The 21,627-nt window shown below is 41.8% G+C and overlaps 2 protein-coding genes and 1 long non-coding RNA gene across 9 annotated transcripts in view; 2 read left to right on the forward strand and 1 right to left on the reverse strand.

Annotated features, from left to right (window-relative positions):
* The window catches only part of PIK3AP1 (phosphoinositide-3-kinase adaptor protein 1), a 114,818-nt gene extending 105,140 nt beyond the window's left edge, over positions 1–9,678 (forward strand). For all 3 annotated transcript variants that reach the window (XM_081551125.1, XM_081551128.1, XM_081551131.1), the window contains one exon: positions 6,645–9,678. In XM_081551125.1, the coding sequence (XP_081407251.1) occupies positions 6,645–6,702 (58 nt within the window). In that variant the 3' untranslated portion in view covers positions 6,703–9,678. The remainder of the gene's footprint in view (positions 1–6,644) is intronic.
* LOC145530242 (uncharacterized) lies at positions 113–14,359 on the reverse strand. The gene is made up of 6 exons (XR_014071596.1): positions 13,870–14,359; positions 12,387–12,507; positions 8,152–8,212; positions 6,858–6,994; positions 4,687–4,785; positions 113–3,284 (listed from the first exon to the last, which is right to left on the reverse strand). It is a non-coding gene; the product is annotated as an uncharacterized LOC145530242 (long non-coding RNA).
* Positions 14,360–14,448: 89 nt separating this feature from the next.
* TM9SF3 (transmembrane 9 superfamily member 3) overlaps positions 14,449–21,627 on the forward strand; it is a 58,896-nt gene continuing 51,717 nt past the window's right edge. The window contains exons 1-3 of one of the 5 annotated variants that reach the window (XM_081551135.1): positions 14,674–15,171; positions 15,448–15,537; positions 17,146–17,278. Coding sequence is in view for 1 of the 5 variants with exons in the window: in XM_081551132.1 (XP_081407258.1) it covers positions 14,607–14,702 (96 nt within the window). In the remaining 4 variants the exon portion in view is untranslated. Of the gene's footprint in view, positions 15,252–15,447; positions 15,538–17,145; positions 17,279–21,627 lie in introns of all 5 variants that reach the window. The other 4 variants (XM_081551134.1, XM_081551142.1, XM_081551132.1 and 1 more) reach the window with 4 other exon arrangements.

Genomic DNA, 21,627 nt, shown 5'->3' on the forward strand with positions numbered 1-21,627 from the left:
TGAGTCTCAGAGCAGAGTAGGGTCTAGAGACATCTAAGATGACCTACGAATGAGTACAGAGCTAAACTCACTGAAATGCATACTTTGGACACATTTCAACGTGGACTCTTCATTCACTTAAGTGATGCTTTATTCAGTTGCAGACTCTAAGTAACAAATTCAATATTTTTTCAGTGAAATACACTGGGAAAGGTCAACATTTTGCATATTTTTTTAAATCTGTTTGGCTAGAATTCAACTCCTGAATAATTAATTCCCTTGGTTGTATCGTGGGGACAGTGCTCCTGGAGGACCAGGAGATAAGAAGGAATTGGGGATGAAAATACAGGTGAGGCAGTATGGTGTGGTAGTGGGAAAACACCACCTGGGAAGACCCCAGCAGCCACTTGTGTACATGGATGAATTGTTCAACTTTCATGAGACTTTATTTCTGTGTCTAATAAATGGAGATAATAAATGGACTTCCTCACAGAGTTGTAAGGATTGAGTTTCTGGCCCTAAATAAGAGCACAGCTGTCTGTGTGATTCTTTATACAGAAGGATGAGCCTATGGAGATTGGGGGCTGGGCATTAGACAAAAGGGTGTGACTGACTTGTGGGGCTCTGATGGATGTTTGTGTTCTGGCTTCTGGCAGGAACCTTTTTAAGGTCTTATGGAATCACTGAAAAGGTGGTCAAAGCTAGGTTGTGTAACTGTCTGCTAAGGCAGAAAGGAACCTTTGGGAATAAAAGCATAGGCTTGTCTTAAGAGTTTAATTCTTTGATGTCTAAAATACAGTGTATGGATAAGGGGTGATTAACTAGGGTTTTGTGTGTTTTTTTTGACATTTTTAATCTTTTAACTCAAATGAACCTCATCAGTGAAATTTGTTGAGAAAGTGCCACAGGGAGGTTTTTCTTCTGTTTTTCTGGAAACAGCAGCTGACTCTGCACTGAGGATCTCTCCATTTCTGTCTTTGCTATTACTGCTTTTCTGTGTGTTCCTTGCAACATTCATGTACTGACACTTGCTACAAAAACCTCCACAGTCCCAAAATGCTTCACACTTACCAGACATGTTTCCCTGTTGTAGACTAGAGGTCACATTTTAGAGCATTAGCCCTAGAAGGAACTTTAGTTATAATCTAGTCCTGTCTCCTGAATTTGCATTTGCAGAATATAATTATATATAGTTGGTGATTGAGGAAGGATGTTTATGGAGAGCAGTTGTGGTAATAAATGCTTGTGTTTATTGGCACTTACTATGTGCTGGGTATTCTGTTAAACTCACTAAATGCATTAACTCATTTAATTCTCTCCACAACTTCAAGTGGTAGATGTTTAGAGTTATCCCATTTTGCAGAGATAGAAACTGGGGCTTGAGACTGGATAGAGACTTTCTCTGTGTGATAAACGTAGGTGTGCCTGACTCCAGGGTCCAGTCGTTTAGTCATTGTGTTATACCTGTCCAAGGAGGTCCAGGTGTCATGGGAGAAGATCTAATATCTAAGACCTTTTATTCTTGAAGGTAAAGGAAGGAGTTATCTAACTGTTCCAAGATTAAAAAGAATGTCAGTCTTGAATGTAGAGTTTCAAAGACTCTGTGGAACTTTGTCTGCAGGAGAGAGAACTAGGGGAGTGGATTCCAGAAATTAAAGGCTGGAAACGGGGATGCATTTAATGAGTAAAGAGAGATGGCAGTTGAATTGTTTGGGAGATTCTGGAAGCATGTTGTGATAAAGATGGGGAGAGAAAAAGGAGGAAAACACATTTGACTAAAGAAATGGTGTTTACAAAGAAATCTGTAATTGATAGAAAAAGGGTTTGGGTGCATTTTTGGTGTGAAGATTGGAAAAGATGCAGTTGTTGTGAAACTGTGTATAATGTTCATAATAAAATGAGATGTTTGAGCGATGAATAACATGGGTCTTTGTCCTGAATGCTTGACCCACTGATAGATAAGGGGGGAGGCTGACTGGATATTCTCCACTTCACTTCCAAATCTGGGAACTGGCAACTCTTCCCCCTTTACGTTCTCCTGAACTTCTCTTCCCCAAACAACACATCCCACTCATCACTCTTTCCAGTCCTGGTCCTTTCCTCTCCTCACTCTGCATGCTGTCTCCAGAGCTTGAACTGTCAGCTCCAAGTCCATCTCCATCTCTACCTTGGCCTTCTATTTCCTGCTCTTCACTGGGTACCTCATCAGGGGTCCCAGAGATCTCAAAAATGAGTGCAAAAACTGAACTCATCATCCCACCTGCCTTCCTCTGCCCCGAACTGCCTTCTTCTCATGACTTCCCAGCCAGAGACATGGCACTATTCTCTTTCTTCCCCAAGTCCCTAACTCTGGAGGCAGCCTCCATTCTTGCTCCTTTGCAGCTCCCCAGGCTCTCTTTATTCTGCTGCCCTCGCAACTCCCAGATCCGCCCCCTCCTCTCCATCTGCCCATGCCTAAGTTCATCCCTGCATTTACCTCCCTGCCTCCAGTCAGTCTCTCCTCCACACTGCACAAGAGTGCACTTTCTAGAACAGAAATAGCTGATGATGTCACTTCCTGGCATAAAAGCCTTGCATTTGCTTCTGTATTTTTTAGCATGCTGTAGCCCTAAGTCCCATCTCTCTCCTGTATTCACTGATGTTTCACCCCTTAAGCATTCCTAGTGAGCTGTGCCATTTTGTACAGTCTTTGCCCAATCTGTTCCTTTTGCTTAGAATGCTGTCTCCTACTCCTTTCCAATCTCTGCTTAGAAGATTCCTACACATCCTTTAGGACTCTGTCAAAACCTCACCTCTTCTTTGAAGCCTCCCCTGATGTTCCTCTGCAGCGTGAATCTTCTGTGTTCCCCAAACACCTCTATTATAACTCACTCCACATCATGGGTCTTGTTTGCATATCTATCTCCCCAAGTAGATGGTAAACCTCAAAATGATAGATTGTTTTGATTAAAAAAGTTTTTTCTACTCTTCCCAGTGCAGTATGGAGTTAACTCAGTAGTTGGCACATGCTAGGAACTTAGCAAATATTTATCATGCAAGTAAGTGAGTGGGCAGATGATAGATTGGTACTGATTGGGTTGACAGCTAGCCATCAAGTCGTGTACCACAGTGCAGGTGGGTTACAGATCAGTAGAAAGAAGCTTCACATTCCCACTGGCTGTAAGTTCCCGACAGACTTCAAAGTTAGGGAAGGCAGATGGTGACATGAACAGGAGCAGATGAATTATATCCTTGTATGGCGTTTCTCTTGCAGTTCCCACAGAGTGGGCAGCTGACAGTGTCACATTCTTCATGGGTATAAAGTCCTGCCAGTAGAGAAGAAAAAAGCCAATATCTTGCTGAGACATTGCCCTTTTGTTTTTGAATATGTTTTGCTGTTTACTAGTGATTTTGCCAATCACTATGGGCTTCCCAGGTGGTGCAGTGGTAAAAAATCCTCCTGCCAATGCAGGAGAAGCAAGAGATGCAGGTTCAATCCCTGGGTGGGGAAGATCCCCTGGAGAAGGAAATAGCAACCCACTCCAGGCACTCCCCTTTAAGGCACAACCTAGGTACTGACAAATCAGAACATATTTCTGAAGGCCTCCTGGAGTACCAGGAGTTAACCTTTTAGCTGCTTGGACTTCCCTGGTGGCTCAGCTGGTAAAGAATCAGCCTGCAACGTGGGAGACCTGGGTTCGATCCCCGGGTTGGGAAGATCCCCTGGAGAAGGGAAAGACTACCCACTCCAGTATTCTGGCCTGGATAATTCCATAGACCGTGTAGTTCATGGGATCGCAGAGTCAAACACGACTGAGCGACTTTCACTTGTAAAGATATCTGTGAAATCCCTAGGCAGGAGCAGGGGGAGTGGTCAGAGAGTAAGGGGACTTGGACCTGAGGCTATTTACTAATAGGGAAGCTTAAAAATATTTTTTAACAATGTTGTGATCATACAAAAGCATACCGTCTAAATAACAGACCTGCTTTAACAGAATGCAAACCAACATTAGGATTGCTGGGTTCTTGAACCAAAGTTATCTCCTCAACATGGAGGAGAAAGCAACCAGTGCCCAGGTCTCCGGACTGGACAATCCTGTGTCCAACTCCAGCTTCCCAGTGTCTTTGGAGGCTGTTTTCCCACAGACCGCCCCTCAATTCTGATTTGATACATTTTACTTCCATGGTTCTGATATGTCTATAATCACAAATCCATTCCCAAAGACAGGGCTTCCAATCATTAGCTGGGCTGTTCATCAGAAAGAAATATGGAGATGGTTTGCTTGCTGCTGCTAAGTCGCTTCAGTTGTGTCTGACTCTGTGTGACCCCATAGACGGCAGCCCACCAGGCTCCTCTGTCCCTGGGATTCTCCAGGCAAGAATACTGGAGTGGGTTGCCATTTCTTCCCCAATGAATGCATGCATGCATGCATGCTAAGTTGCTTCAGTCGTATCCGACTCTGTGCGACCCCATAGACAGCAGCCCACCAGGCTCCTCTGTCCACAGAACTCTCCAGGCAAGAGTACTGGAGTAGGTTGCCATTTCCTTCTCCAGGTTTGCTTGCAGACCTGCTCAGTTGTAGAGTGGGTCAACAGAGGAACAGTGACCAGGAGGGAATCGTGCCTCTCTTTGTGATGGAAGGTAAAATGTAAGGCTCATGGGGCATCCATGGGGAAAAGGTCTAAGAACAGGTCTTTAACCACAAATAATAAAATTATTAGCTTTACCTCTTGAGTGCCTACCCTAAGCCAGAAAGTGCTCTCCATCTTCCACCTGTCATCTCCAGGCAGCACATATTACTCCAGTGTGGGCATCTTTACCTCTATCTGGCAGATGAGAAACAGAAGTTTGAACTTGTTGAACTTGTCCTTCAGATGTGCACATGAATGCCTCTGCCATGTGTTCATAGGTTACAAACGTCCCCTAACAAAACATTTGGAACAATGCACTGATTTTCCCTATTGTCTGTCTCATCCATTATAGTCTCAGCACTTTGAGGGTGGGATCAATGCCCACTTTACTTACTGTTATATCCCATACTAGAGGTTAATGCATAGTAGATATATGTTTGTTGAGAGGAAGGAAGGAAACCATCAAGCCAGCCTAAGTTCACTTAGGTGATAACTGGCAAGAATACTCGAGGGTTCTTCAGCTTTCTCCTCTAAGCTCAAGGTTCATAGGGCAGGTTGGGGCAATGGAAGGAGACTGTCTGTTTTCTCTGGATAAAGAGACAACCACACAAAACCATCTACTCCCAGGTGCCACTGTAGGACCTCTTGAGGATATCTGTTGTTATTCTTTTCTACTTCTGCCTCCTTCTCTGCCTTCTGAGATGGCCAGTCTTTTCCCAACTCCTTTATCATTTCCTTGACCTACGCAAAACTTGCGTTCAAGAGACATTTAATAAATATTTACTCATCGATTCATTAAATCAAGTATGCAGTTCCAGGGTAGCACAGTTCAATTACAGCACTTGACAAAGAGCTCTTTCTTGACTTATTGACTTGCTTCCAAGAGAATTAAATATTGGTTTTACAGCACACATATGGAAATACCATCTCAATTGTTGAACCTCTTGTAAATACATTCCCCCAGGTCTATCTGGAGTGTCGTTTAGCACTGTTCAAAAACCATCTAGGCTAATGTGGAGGGAGGCTTCTAGGAAAGTGGACTTGGAGTTGAGACAACACTGAGTGATCTCAAGTGGAAGTAGTTGTGAGAAGCTGACTTCAGAAATTCTTAAGTCCTTTCTCAAGGGATCTCCCTATTGCAGTGTGTCTGCTGCCTGGCTGCGTATTTGAATCACTGGAGTTTTAAAATATAGATTTTATTATTACTTAGGTGTAGCAAGGTCAGCATATCAGGAGATGACTGCTATTGAATAGGTGGTTTGTTATACTCCTAGATCTCAAGAGGAGGCGGGCACATTATGCTGGGGTGGGACACACAGGAAAGCCCCAGGTTTAGGCAGGAGAAAGGGCAGGGAGGGGAGAAAGATGGGCAGGAACTTTTCTTGTGGGTTCTGCAAGAAGGAACCAGTGAGGCAGACTAGACAGATTTAGAATTGGCTAGTTTGAGTAATTTCTGCAGCCTCTGGGGCTCAGGGGCTGTTTCCAGTTGCCCAGCACCTGGCCCTGGGGTGATTAGGGCAGGTGGATAGAGGCCTGGAGTTTGAGAGTCCCAGTACTGGAGGTGATTGGGATATGGACTCTGGATTGGTTAGTTTGCATGTGAAATGTGTGCTAACTGCGGGCTGTTTAGAGGAATTAGCTTACCCTCAGAGGGGCAGGCATTCCAGGATCAGCCAGGACCCGGATGTCAAAGCTTCACAAAATAAACCACCTGGTTAATACAACTGGTTGAAGGAGGAACACTATTTACATGTTGTCATGCTTGAGCCTTATCCTCCAGAGATGATGATAGAATAGGTCTGGAATTAAGCCTGGGAACTGGTATTTTTCAAAGCCCCCCACCCGGAGTGACTCTAATGTTGGCTAGGATTGCAATCCACAGATTAGCATGTATGCCACTGAAAGGTCCATATGTGTCTCCAGTTTTATTAATTGAAGGATGTGTCCTTTGCATAGTATACCGTAGTATATACCAAGTTTGCAACAAATCATGGATTCCTAAGAAGTAGTTCATCAAATCTGTTTGATCATGATTGCTTTGTCTTTCATTTCAGGCCTCCGACCAGGGAGACCTTCCATCCTCCTCCACCTGTTCCACCCAGAGGTCGCTGATTCCACCTCCTAAAGGCCAGCTCCTTCCGAACTTTGAGACTTGCAGTTTTCAGCCTGTTAATGATGTCTTCATGTTGAGTTTTATGGCCTGACCACTGACCTTAAGACCTACTCTCATCATTGATATTGTTGCGGCCCTGCTGGTTTGGGCTTACCTTGAAGAAGATATTATTAAGGCACAAAGAATCGAAAAACTAAGAACTTCATTCACCATCATCTATTGATCCATATCCTCGTTTGCCAAGAGGATGACAACTTAATTGGAACTGGACTAATTTGGCATGTCAGGAGCCTGAAAAGATTGATCAGAAATGTACAAGTGATTTTACAGAAATGCATTTATATTAGGTCTTACTTATTTGCTAGTCCAATCTAACTTCTGTGGTTATGATTTAAGACTTACAGTATTCAAGCAAGAAGATATGTCCTAATTTTTAAATGATTCTTCAGCTTTTCTGTAGCTTCAGGAGGGTGTTTAAATGCCAGGGCTGGTCACATACAGCAAACTCAAAAGGACTTTAGAGAGGGATTAGTCCTAACTCCTTTTAGATAGAAGGAAAATCTAATTTCACTGAAGCCTAGAGCCAAGAGTACTCAGTTGGTTAGAGGAAGAGGTGGGTCTAGAATCTGGACCAGCTGATTCCAGGTCATCACACTTCCTATCTCCAAATAGCCAAGCTCTCTCCCTCAAAAGATGCCCAGATGTAGAAATTTGTTCAGTGACTATTGACCTTCTAGAAGTTTCCTTTTTCCATATCTCCCATGTATGGGACTATCAAGTATTTGGGGCATTTATAATTCAGTATGCTTGCCAAAGAACATCTAAAAATGGTTGGGAACCAGAAGCTTGGCATGCCAGGGACCCCACTTATTGCTCTGCATCCTTTATAGATCTTAGTTCAGGCCATAGGAGACAGGGGGGATCCTTGACTTTCACTCTGCTGAGGGGTCAGAAGAAGAAGGAAGAACTTAAAATAGCAATAGTCCTCTGTTTTACTATATGCTTGTTATTAATACCAGGTTTGGGAAATCTGTGCAGAGAATGTAGAGCCTTAAGTATATCATTAATTTTGAGTCCCTAGCACATAAATCTACCTTGAAAACACAGGTCCTTAATTTGATGCTTAAATATATAGTAAAATTAGTATCAGACCCATTTCTTTAAAAATCATCAGAAATCTGGTGGTTCTCCATGAAATTATTCTCCATCCCACACAAAGATATAAAAACTATACTATTAAAGATCCATTTAAGTTCAGTTTTATTGAGTCCTTTTCTAATGATTAATGGTTCTTTTTCAGTTGGATTCCTCAGTTGAGCAAACAACGATTGAGTGAAGTTAATAGCTTCTGGGATCTTGGGGTTTTGTTTTTCTGCTTTTTTTTTTTCCTAACGTAAAATACCCTATTAGCACTGGCCATGAAGAGAGTATTTATGCAAATTACCTACCACAATTCCTGGCACATAGTAGCTGTTTTGGAATGGTCCCTTTACTCTCCTTGTCACTCATCTGGGAGAAATAAGGAAACATAAGATAAAAAGAGAACAAGAAGTATAAGACTGGTATTCCTCTTATTTATAGACAGTCTCTATTTTAAGCAAGCTTGATGTTGATAAAGCTATACTTTTAAAAATATTTAATGCCTCTAAGCCTCCTTTTGGATGCCAAATTTAATTTTTTTTTTTAGATTCTTTGATAAATAAACATTTAGATCAGTAACATGGCAAAACCTACTGCTAGCCAATGGTGTTACCATCTTTGTATGCAAATCACTGTGCAATATTGGAATATTTTATGGCATTTTATTCTTGCAGGAAAATAAGTGGAAAACATAAAATTGAAAATACTTATGAGAAATCTGGGTTTCATAAATGTGGCACACTCGAGATGTGGACTGAAATGATCAGGAGTGCCAAGTCAAAAATGGCAAGTCTTAAATCCTCATTGAATTTTCATTGAACATCCAAAATGATTGTGTGTAAAAGAAGAAAATGAAAAATTTGTATGAAGCATGGGGACCATATTATCAAGGAATATCTCTAAATGAAGGGGTGAAATTTTTCATTCTCCAGAAACAGAACCACTCATTATAATTTAAATTTACTCAATTTCCACACACTTGACCTTAGTATACATTTTTAGGAAGACAGTATGTAACGAAACCATGAATTTAAGTACAATGAGAATCAGAAACTAAATTGTAACTAGGTATCCAAAGAGACCATTAAAAAGTTCCCTATATGATGCCTCTCCTTCCCCAAGATTTTACAAACTGGCTCAATAGACAGTGAAACTGTTAGTCGTATTCACTGCCATCGCCTTTGCCTCTAACTATGCAAGGTACATTGTCCTCCAGTTCCCAGTCCAGCACTGTTCCTTCATCTTATGTTAAAACCTGTGAGCAGATAACCCAACTATGTGAGCAACAAAGTATGAATACTGAGAGACTCTAAACAGGAGGTTTGTATTACAATCAAATAATTTAACTTGACATATTTAATGATGTGAATAATCCCTAAGGCTTTGCCATAATTAGGTAAAGTAATAGTATGTAAATGACTTCAATGAATATTTTTCACATCAAGCCAAGTTATCTACTCTCTCCCCCTCCTTTTGTCTTTCTTTGTTATTAAAAAACAGAGATCCTAGTCCACCCTATGTTACCTCAATAGCTGGGATTTTTAGATCCCTCTCCCATTTGCTCCAGGAAGCAAGTTGGTTTTCTATGCTTGTCTTTCAAAGAATACTGTGTGGTTTTGCAACTGGTTGGCTGAGGAAGCATTAGTAACGGAATTATTTCTAAGGAAGACAGTAGCTAATTTGGATATCTCTAGAAGATTCATCCTGAAAATCAATCCTCAATTTTGAGGACTCTGACTGTATAAATATTTGCTTTGGTTTGATAAACAAATTGTGTTCTATTCGTTTCCAAGTATAATAAGTTATTAAGAATAAAAAATGGTCTTCTCCATTCATTCCTGTGGCCAGATACTATGTTCACCAGAGAGGTGAGAGGATGAGTAGGAGGTTGAAAGATGTACTCTGAATTCTGAGCACAACTCAGAATTAGTTTTCTCATAGAAACTGTAATAAATCGTGGGTTCCCTGGCTAGTCTGGCAAAGCCCATTTAAAATGTCTTAGCTAGCCATGCAGTAAGAGTGAGCATGATGCAGGGAAAGAACACTGCCTTGGAAGTCAGGAAAACGATTTTATTTTGGACTGCTGCTGACTTGATGAATTCACCTACCTTGTCTACCCATCATCTGTGAAATAACACGTTTTGTGTTTAGTAATAACCTATGTCCCTTCAACTCTGTAAGTTTAGGACTAAGGCTAGGGGTGAGGAATCACTCATTCTGAGGAAGGAAGGAGACAACCATACTGGAGTGACCACCTAGTTACCAAGGGGTCTTATTATGTGGCAGCTCCTGTTCCATGCCCTGTATCATTGGTATGACAGATCAGTTAAAAAAAAAGTGTGAGAAAAATGGGAACTTAGTTGTATTATAATACAACTTATATTATAACTTATAATAGCCTTAGTTGTTCTTTGGTCTAAGAACCAAATGTTTTAAGTGATTGCTTCCTAAAGAAAGAATTCAGAACAATTATAAAGTTCCTTGGTATCTAGAACATTTCAGCTAGAACAGAAAAGGTAGAGGCAGAAGGTGATAAATAGCAATAGAAAAGTAGATTACTAGCAAGACAAACATAACAAAGTAGAAAGAAGAAATAGAATTTCAAAGAAAAGGTAGCTGAGGATGGAAATCAGAAGATATTTTGTCATCTATAGACCAAAACTTTTGATGGTCATGTTTACCAAAAACAAAAGATTGAAACTGTAGTTTTCTGGATCATTCGGTAGTCATAAACTCTTTAACCAATTGAGTCTTATTAGAACTACCAAAAAAGAGGTTTTACAACCGTTTGGGAGGGGTTGCCTTTCACTGGCATTTTCCCCCTCAATCTTTTTGGTGTCAGGGAGTGAGGTCATTAATCTAGATGAAGCAACAGATGAAATAAGATTTATCAATGTTTTTCACTCCCCAGTTTGGCAGAACAACCCTGATTTTGATGGTGCCCTTGAGTACTAATGATTTTTTTAAAAAAATATGTTTATTTACTTAGTTTTTGCTGTGCTTTGTTTGGGTCTTTGTTGCTCTGCATGGGCCTTCTCTAGCTGTGGAGAGTGGGGGATACTCTCTAGTTAGTGTGTGTGGACTTCTCACTGTGGTAGCTTCTCTTGTTGGAGAGCACAGGCTCTAGGCACATGGCTTCAGTAGCTGCAGCTTGCAGGCTCCAGAGTGAAGGCTTGGTAATTACGTGGTGCATGGGCTTAGTTGCTTCGTGGCATGTGGGATCTTCCCAGACCAAGGATCAAACTGGTGTCCACTGCGTTGCAAGGCAGATTCTTAACCACTGGACCACCAGGGAAGCCCAGTACTAATGATTTTTGAGCCTTGAGGTCATCAGGCTCCAAGAATCTTTGAAGCCATATTCCTTTTCCTCTAATTAGTTACTTTATCTCCTATTCCTTCTTCCCTAGACTACTCCTTATCAGACTTTTATCACCTAAAGCTATTCATCATCATTTCCTTGTACCTACCAGAGTTCCTGGCACATAACAGATGTTCAACAAATATTCCTTGCATTAATGGCCCTACATGCTCTTTCCCTCATTAAACTTTCCCAAATATGCCACCAAAACAGGGTCTGCTTTTCTCTTCTTGCTCATTGTTCATATTGCGTTTTGAACATTTGCACTGTTGGTCACATTTTATGCAATTCCCTTTTTGTACACTCTTATGCCTGTTGTCTGTTATGTGTGTAATGTTTCCTAGTTCTAAGTCTACACTCCCCAAATGAATACTTTTTCTTGTGTTCTCCCTCACTCAGTTGTGTCTGACTCTTTGTGACCCCCATGGACTGTAGCCCGCCAGGCTCCTCTGTCCATGGAATTCTCCAGGCAAGAATACTGGAGTGGGCTGCCATTTCCTTCTCCAGGGGATCTTCCCGACCCAGAGATAGTGAACCTGAGTCCCCTGCATTATGGGCAGATTTTTCAGTCTGAGCCGCCAGGGAAGCCCTGTGCTCTCCCCACCCTCAAGCAATTGCCAACTTAGTGCTCCTGACAATACCAAGCAAATGCTTAATGCCTCAAATCAGTGGAGGCTGGTGATGGATGTTAAGCAAGGAACTACTCATCCATCTTAATTCAGCACTTACACTGCTTATTCTTCAATTGCCCATCATCACTTGATTCAAGAGCTGTGATTATTCATTCACGGAGCATTCACTGAGCTTACACTGTGTGCAAGTCACAGTGCTAGATGCTCTGAGGGATATACAAAGATGGATAAGACACCTCCTCTGACTTCCATTGCAATTACTGGTGTATGATTCATTCAGCAATTGATCAGGTACTGCCTTTGTGATGCCTCTTAGACTATTTGGAAAGTGTTCTTTAAATCCTTTTATGCTATTTGACTTTTCACTTATGAATGTCTTCAGTAAATAGTTATTGAATGTCTATGATGTGACAAGCACTGTCCCAACAGCTGGGACAGATATAAACAAATGGTAGTGGCTGCCATCAAAAAGGGTGAGAACGCAGTATAGAAGAGGAAATGAGACTATGGTAATTATGACATAAATGCAGCTGGAATCCTGAAGAAGGGATACTTAACTTCCTGAGGGCATCATGCAAAGTTTCACTGAAGAGGTCATTCATTTAGGCCAGGAAAATGAGTAAACAAAGGTTGTCCATTCATTTCCATTCTAGGCAAAGGGAACATAGCAGAATCTAAAAAAGAATGGATGAATGTGTATATACAACCGATTCACTTTGCTGTACAGCAAAAACTAATATAACATTGTAAATCAACTATACTCCAATAAAAATTAAAAAACCAAGAGCAAAGGTACAGAGGTATAAAAGAATCTGGTGTATTTGGGAAATACAGGGATGTAGCCTGAGCAGACGTCAGTGGGAGGTAAAGTTGAGGAGATAAATTGGGAACTGATTCTGCAGTTACATGCTAATAGGATTATCCTTTAGGAAGGAATTTTTTTTCTAATTACACATATAGCACATACCCATTGTATAAAACACTCAAATATTGACAGTCATGTACACTGTTACTGGTTTGAGTCATAATCTTTCAGATTATTTACTGTGGTTAGACTAATATCATTCAAAACGGAATTACAGTCTATACCTGTAAATTTTTTCACTTAAAATTGTCTCTTGGCTATCATTCCATGCCAGTATATAAAAGTCTATTTCATTTCTTAAAATGATTGTATGGATGGCGGTCCATTAGTAGTAAGAAATACTGATTCTGGGGCTTTCTTGGTGGTTCAGTGGCTAAGACTCCACACTCCCAATGTAGGGGGCCCAGGTTCGATCCCTGGTGGGGGAACTAAATCCCACATGCCACAACTAAGTGTTCATATGCAAATAAAAACCCAAGTGCCACAATGAAGACCGAATACAGCCAAATAATAAATAAATAAAAATAAGTATTAAAAACAAAAGACTGATTCTGAAGCCAGATCCTTGGATCAAGTCCTTCAGTAACCACTTAACCCCTCTGTGCTTCTGTTACCATTTCTGTAAAATGAACATACAGTGCCTGTTGCCTAAGGATTGAGTCAATACATGTGAAGTGCTCAGAATAGTGCCTGGCAGATGAAAAGCTTAGCTGTGATTTCTTGATGTATGTAAACAATATACAAGGAGTATTTTAAGCAAGGCAGTGATATAGTCAGGTTTTTTCATAGAAGAATCACTCTGGTACCTGTTGGGGAGGATAAATAGGTAAGGAAGATCGGTAATAAGGATCCTGTTAAGAGGTTGTTGCAATACATGGTGACTGAGGTGTAGACGACTGGCTGTTACTAGGAGGGGAGAGGAAAAATAAATTCTTAAGATATTTCTCAGATAACAAATGCTAGAACTTTGTTGACTGCTGATGGCTGATAGAGACAACTCGACTCCAGGGTCCAGATGTTTGGTTTAGAGAACTGTACAGTTGTATATTCAGGTATATATTTGACAAATAACTTTTGAGTTTCCACAATGGGCCTCACACTGTTCTAGTACATGTCAGTGAACGGGATCTCTGCTTAGGAGAGAAACTTAGATTCTAAGAGGTGTTTCTACCTGTGGACGGGAGATTCAACAAATAAACCAACAAGAATTGTAAAAAGATTGAAGAGTAGAGGTTCAATAAATATTCAGGGATTTTATGACACTCATTCAACCCGGCACCAGTTTAGCAATCTCCCTTAATGACGATTATGGAGCTGGTGATTCATTCTCGGCAAGGGCTGAGCGCCTGTGAGGGTTATTTGATCTGATCCCCGCAAGCGAGAGGGGGCAGGTCAGACTGTTACCCCACTTCACAGCCGAGGAAAATGAGGCCAGGAACAGTTAAGCGTTTTGACCCAGGTCGCACAACTCGAACGGAGGCGGCTTCAGCCCTGCGCTGAAGGCCAGGCAGCCGCGAGGGGCGCGAGGCCGGGGCCAGTATGCGTGCCGCCGACTTTGGGAGCCGACCGGCGGGCCGGCCGGATACTCGGGCGGCCCTCAGCGGCCACGGACTCGCGCCTCCCGGGCGGGGCGGCCGGCGGCGGTTGCGGCCCCGCGTCGCGAGGCACTTCCGGCGTGTGTCGGGGTGGCCGGATGACGTGGCTGAGTCAGAGGAAGAGGCAGGGAGGCGCGGGGGGCGGGGGAGGCTCCGGAGCGGGCGGTGACGGCGGCGGCGCGGAGGAGCCAGCGGCTGGGCCCGGGCCCCGTGCGTCTGTCCGCGCCCCGTGGATGCGAATCGGCCGCGGCGGAGGCGGCGGCGGCGGAGGAGGAGTCGGTGGGCCGGCGCCGGGCCGGTGGGAGCGCGGAGGATGAGGCCGCTGCCGGGCGCTCCCGGCGTGGCGGCGGCCGCCGCGCTGTTGCTGCTGCTGCTGCCCCGGGCCCGGGCGGACGAGCACGAGCACACGGTGAGAAGAAGCGCTCCCTGCCGGCGCGGCCGCCTCCGCCCGCTCCCCGCGGCCCGCCGCCTCGGCAGGCCCGGCGCGGCCTGGACGGCCCGGCTACCCGGCCGAGCCCCGCGGCCGCCTTCCGGTTGGGCCTGGCGGAGCAGGAACCCCGGGAGCGGGGAGGAGGCATTTCCGTGTGCTCCCGGGACAAGACTCCACTCTCGAGTGCCTGGGCCTTCTTTCCCCAACCCGGACCTAAATGGCGCCGAACCTCTGGGTCCAGGGGCCCCGGGAGCCGGGAAAGAAGCGGAGTCTGAGGGTCGGGGCTCACTTGGCCGCGGCAGTGGGCCGGAGGCAGCCAGTCTCGGGGCTGGTGTCCCCCAGGGAAGGGAGCTGAGCCCGTGCTGCCGGGGGGCTACGACGCGGCGGAAGATGGATGCACCACGTATTACTCGTCATACACTAACCAGGAAATATCCACCACTTAATGGTGCTCACCGGCCTTTATTTCCCCCTCCTGCCCAAACCGGAATCTAACCCTGGCGTGGGGACAACCTTGATAAACTTGAGGTGAAGAGCACTTTACACGTGTACAGGCGCTCAGCCACCCGCATCCGCCTTGGAGGCCTTGTAACTTACTCCTCACCTCTTCTGGCCCCTAGATAGGCTCGCGTCCCAGTGGTCTCTAGGCAGCTTCTGATTGTGCGGGGGTTCTTAAGTTGCCCAGCCCTCTTGTCTTGCTGGTAACAGTCCGTTTTGCATTTAGCCTAAAATTGATCGACTGTTTGTTTAATTGGCATTTTCCTCATCAAAGCTTGGATATTAACGACTCCTCTTGTGACTTTCATTTAGGAAGGTAATTCAGTGGCTTTCTGAATGATAGGTGTGAGCAGGGCAGTAAAGTCATGTAAATTAGAGGGTGAGTGTGAGTAGTTTGTGTTTTTAGACCTTAACTCGTTAATGATACCGGAGAAGGCAATGGCACCCCACTCCAGTACTCTTGCCTGGAAAATCCCATGGACGGCGGAGCCTGGTAGGCTGCAGTCCATGGGGTCGCTAAGAGTCGGACACGACTGAGCGACTTTACTTTCACTTTTCACTTTCATGTATTGTAGAAGAAAATGGCAACCCACTCCAGTGTTCTTGCCTGGAGAATCCCAGGGATGGGGAAGCCTAGTGGGCTGCCGTCTATGGGGTCGCACAGAGTCGGACACGACTGAAGTGACTTAGTAGCAGCAGCAGCATTAATGATACGATTTGGCCTGAGAGATTGTGTAGTACTAAATCTTAAAGTCTTCTGTCATTTCTGAAAAGTGAGGAAACAAGCGGCCAGAGAAGTCTGTAGGTTAGCTATGCTCTTAGTTAACACAAGTTCTAAACTTTCAGGTAGTGTACCTTCAGTTACAGCAACTTCTTATCTGTATATTTTTAAAGTCCTGAGCCGGTGGCGTTTTTGTACTGTATTTGTGACTTTTCACCTTAAGATAGTTTTATTCTTAGGTTAAATAGTTTAAAAACTTGTCTCAAAGGGTAAGAAGTGTTCATTTCCAGTGGGCATTCTTTTGGCCAATGAGTACTAATATTTTTCCAGGTTTTTTGAGCACTTTGGAAAAGTTACCATGTAAAACTCGGAATTGTCTCTTTAAGTCCACCGTACAGGCATATAAACTTAAGAGTAATATTTTACTTTTTTATAGTGAAAGTGAAAGTCGCTCAATCGTGTCCGACTCTCTGCGACCTAGTGGAAACTATACCATCCGTGGAATTCTCCAGGCCAGAATATTGGAGCGGGTAGCCTTTTCTTCTCCCGGGATCTTCCCAACCCAGAGATCGAACCCAGGTCTCCCTCATTGCAGGCGGTTTCTTTACCAGCTGAGCCATAAAGGAAGCCCAAGAATACTGGAGTGGGTAGCCTGTCCCTTCTCTAGTGGATCTTCCCGCCCCAGGAATGGAACTGGGGTCTCCTGCATTGCAGGCAGATTCTTTATCAACTGAGCTATCAGGGAAACCCCTTTTTATATTGTGTTTTCTATAAACCGCTGTAGTAGGGAAAAGAACATATTAATTAAAATGTTACAAATTGGAGGTGAATAAAAAGATATTAGATTAATTTACAGATTTAAGATGTAAATGCCAATTTAACTGGAATTTTATGGCAGGAACGTTTAATATTTTAAAGCCAGAAATTGAATATAAAATACTTGATAAAAGGTTTTTGAGAGAATATGTCATGTATGAGAAGATTGTTGGACAAAAAAATTTAGACTCTTTTTATTTCAGTCATGTTTATATTGAACCGCTCTCACTTGTTAATAACTATTTTAAAAATTTAGGTATTTGAAAATTATAGGAAAAATAGCATGAAGATATATGTAAAAAATTTAAGTGTCATTATATACTTTTTGGCTATTAGCCAAGATATTTTATTTCTTAAAAGTTTCTTGAAAATATTTTTGAAAACTAGGCATTCACCTCAAGCCTAATACTGAAAAGGCTATGGTCAAGTGAATTTTTTTTTCCACTAAGAAGGCAGAAGTAGCTAATGAAGACAGAATGATACTGAAGGAAGAGAAAAATTGTCAAGGGAAGGTTACTGAGTAAGTGTTTAATAAATACTTGTGAAATTGGATTGTTTACCAAAGAACCATCTAAAAGTTAAAGTTTGCCCTTTAGATTAACTTTCTGTGAAGACAGTTTCCAGATAGAAATAATAGCTAAGCTTTTGTAGCAATATGTGGTAGGCACTGTCTTAAGTACTTAATATGTATTAACTTGTGTTTTAAACATACATTGATAAGTTTGTGAAATGAATGGGATTATGGCTTCTGCATAGATGAGAAAATGGGATGGCAAAGAAGTTACTTGCCTGAGGCTGCACAGCTGGTACAGGTAGAGGTAGGATTTGAACTCAGGCAAACTGAATTAATCGTCTGCTACACTCTCATAGGATATGCTCTACACCCTTTTATCCTTAAAAAATAAGGCAGTAAAACACTTGGTATTAAATTGAGTAATTTTCTGTATAGATAATACTTTTAAGTGCTTAAAAGAAATCTTTGGGTAAGCCTGGCTTCATAGGGAATTGTTAGTGAGGTTGTGTTTGGTTTAGTGTTAAAGAGGGACAGAAATGGGCATGTGACCAATGCGGCCACTTAGTGTGTGCAAGACATAAAGACTGCTTAGCTGAATGCTGTGCTGTCACCATTTGAAATTCTTAATACTTGTTTAGAAAGGAGTCTTGCAAGTTTATTTTGTGCTGGGCCCCACAAATTATGTAACTGATCCTAAGAAGGAACAACTAACTACTTAATGCAGTTCCTCAAAGCCCTTGATTTCTCTTAATTTACCTACTGGATTAGGATTCAGCTGAACATTTGAGTCATACGGTATTTTTTATGTGCTTATTTGTCCAATGCTTTTAATATTCTCAGAAGAATAATGGGAAGGAAACGTGCTGCTGGCTTCTAGAATATATACACATGCAATAAAAATTAAAGAACACTTTCATGAAAGACAGGTTCTTAATAAATGGTTGAAGAGTCATAAAAAGAACACTTAAGAGTGAAAGATGTATAGGGTATGGCTCATGCTTATTTGGATTTCTGAAAGTTGGAGCACTTGGAAACAACTAGAGTTAGATTATCATGTCTCCTAAGATTCCAGAAGACTCGTTAGAAAGATTGCAAATTGAGAAGAATAGAATTTTAGAAGTAGAAAGACATAGGACTATTGAATTCAAGACTCATTTTCCTAATGACCTGAAGAGGCCCAGTGGCTGGCCCAGGGTCACAGGAAGAGTCTGAGCTACATGATTTATAGTCCTTGTTTTTTCCACCTGTCTTGTACATACGATTTTCATAGTAATGCTGTGTAAAAGTATCAGCAGCAAAAAATGAACAGTCAATGGCACAGGAATCTTAAAAGCATCTTATCATTTACACTGAAGCCTTGACTTATTTTGGGCTCTATTTCCTCAAGGTCACAAAATCAAAAAAGTTTTTTCTGGGTCAGTCATAAACCAGGCTCTGTGCTTGGCACAAGTGGGATTTAATTAGTGCTTGTTGAGTGACTTGAGTAATTAGGGACCTGCCAGGGGTAAGAATATGCAAGGTTGGAAGTTTGATAACCCTGTTGCTTAACGCAGACCATTGTTCATTTAAGATGCATGGTCTTGGGGATGCCTGTTATGTTTTAGGGGCCCTACCTAGGTTACAATTCCATTTCTTTGTGGCCCGTTGTACGTAGCGTAGGTAATGTTGGAAGTACCCGCTCTGTGCTTAGGATAGCCTAGTCTCAACATCTGCCATAAGCACTGTTACACCACTGGGTTAAAAAAAGATGTTTTGTTTGCTTAGACAAATGGAAGCCTTTAGTCTTTATCGCTGTTGGGAGTATGGAACTCTTAAAACATGTGCAGATTTATAAAGAGGATAAACTGTTTACTACAAGTGAATTTGTGAGTGTTTTAATATAGATCTAGTTTTAGGAAGTGCCAGAATTCATTGTCCTATTTTCAGCTGTACTCTATGGTAGACTAAAAGTTTATTTAGGTACAGAGTTATTTTGAGAGAGAGCAGTTATCTCAAGAGGTTATCCAAAAATACACTAATAATTTGTTTGTATTTGCATTCTGATGTATGTGTTTTAAAGAATTAAAAGGCATTGAAACAGTGATTTTTGAAACATATTTCAGAACTGGATTTTGCTTTCTCAGATATGTATTTTAAAGTAAGCATATATCTTTTCCCTCATCTCATAAAAGTAATGGCATTTGGGAACTTAGTCTGGGTCTTCAGTTCTTTGCCTGTCTACATAAATTCTGATTTCTTTATTCGGATTTTACATGAGATCGTCAGTAACATTATCTCCTGAGAAAAGGTAATTCACCATGTCTATCAAGGAGGGAAACTTCTGTACCTGCACTTTCCCAGCACATAAACCATATTTAAATGAGAGACCCAACATTGGTGACTTCTTGAGAATAAAGGTCATTATTTTTGAAATTAGAACACAAGGAGCTTCTTTTCTTAGGAAGGTTTTTTTCCTGTTGGGCAGATTAAAGGCTCAAATGGAAAAGTTGTTCAGTGTTTAGCACTTCCTTAGGTGCTTTGTACAACTGTACTTTCCCCAAATTCCTTTATTTAGTTTTTGCTCTTCAGTTAATGAAGCTGATTAGGGATTAGCAAAAGTGTAGTCCTAAATTTATAAATGCGATGCAAATTAGAATGATCTTGGACAAATTATGTAACATCTCTTTTTAGTTTTCTCGAATCTGTAAAATGGGGAAAATCATAGGAGCTGTCTTAATAAAGCTTGGAGAGATTAAATGTTTATATGTATAAAGACCTTAGAACTGTGCCCAGCACATGGTATGTCCTTAATAAGAAGCCTCATGGAAGGAACCATCCCCATGTACAGGGATCCTCTGATCCACTGCTATGCTTGCTTTACTTCTTCTCTCCCCCTGTTCTGATTACACCCTGCAGGTAAGTTATAAAATTCCATCTTGCTCTTTGGCAACTCAGTTTTTCTGAGGAAAGTATTTATAAAGAGCTTGCTAAGATGTGGGATGTTTTGAAAGCAAATTAGACTAGCCTTTTGGCCACCAGTGGTGTCTCAGACGGTAAAGAATCTGCCTGCAATGCTGGAGACCCGGGTTTGACCCGTGGGTCGGTCAGGAAGATCCCCTGCAGAAGGGAATGGCAACCCTCTCCAGTATTCTTGCCTGGAGAATTTAATGGACAGAGGAGCCTGGCGGGCTACAGTCCATGGGGTCGCAAAGAGTTGGACATGACTGAGTGACTCACACTTGGGGCCCCCACAGGTGGAGGGGAGAGCCTTACCAGTCCTGTCTTCCCACAGAGTTGGGGAGCCTGGGGACTTAAAACAGCAGCTTAGTGGAAGGAAAGGTTTTTCTCCTTAAAACGTTTCTTCCTTTTGGTATTTTCTTATTTCAAGATCTTTTAAGACACATCTTTCTCTCTTGAAAAAGAACTCTCCTTTTGACCTTGTCTTGGAAATACTTATTCTCAGGGATAATCAAAAACTATAATGAAAAGTAAACATTTTAAGTTCTTGAAGTCTGTTCTATGTAAGGAGCAATGTAAAAGAAACGTTTTTAACCTTAATAGTCACCCAAATCTGTGTGTGTGTATGTGTGTTTATGTCTATATAACATATATACATATATGTATTTTTCCCCCTAAGCACTGCTTCAGTCCTTTTCCCAGAAGGAATCCTAGGCTACAGAATTGTACACGTTTTGTTATAGTACAATTTGCATCATGTCATCAAAACTCTACTACCCCATTAAGATTTCATGAATGTTTAAAATGAGTGACTTCAGAATGTGTAGTTTAACACACACTATGACCCTTCAATTATTTTAGTCTTATGTTTCAATCTGTATGAAATAAATGAATGCTCTATTTTAACAAGTGTTAGTGTTAAAGTTTTTGTCTGTTTTTAAAGGAATATGAGTATTAGGATTTATAGAGGTGTTCTGTTTATTTTCACAAGTTGTTACGTTTTATAAAATTTCTGCAGACTCTCAGCAGGGTTAATGACAAGAATAGTTCCTCTCTTTCAGGGTTATAATCCTGAATGGATACATGTGATTACCTCTCCTTCTTTCAAAGGATACTATTGCATTCAGTGCACATACTTGAAACTTCTTCTAAGTTGCTAATGACCTTTCATTTCAGCCTTTCTTCAGTGTTTTTTCATCATATTTATTAAATTATTTTTTGTGTACATGATACTATGCAAAAAGCTTTCTACTCTGTGAACAGGTTTCAATTCTATTAGAATACCAGCTCTGTTCAGTGGATAGTGATTGGTTTAGAGAACTGTTTTGAGACTTGTTATGCTATATCTATATCTGTGCGGAAAGGAATACCTTGATTGATTAGTGCAGTGCGATTTTGAACATTGGACAGAAGGGTGA

Source organism: Giraffa tippelskirchi, chromosome 2, assembly GCF_054371585.1.
Source record: "Giraffa tippelskirchi isolate mGirTip1 chromosome 2, T2T-mGirTip1v1.2.pri, whole genome shotgun sequence".
Taxonomy (NCBI): Eukaryota; Metazoa; Chordata; class Mammalia; order Artiodactyla; family Giraffidae; genus Giraffa; species Giraffa tippelskirchi.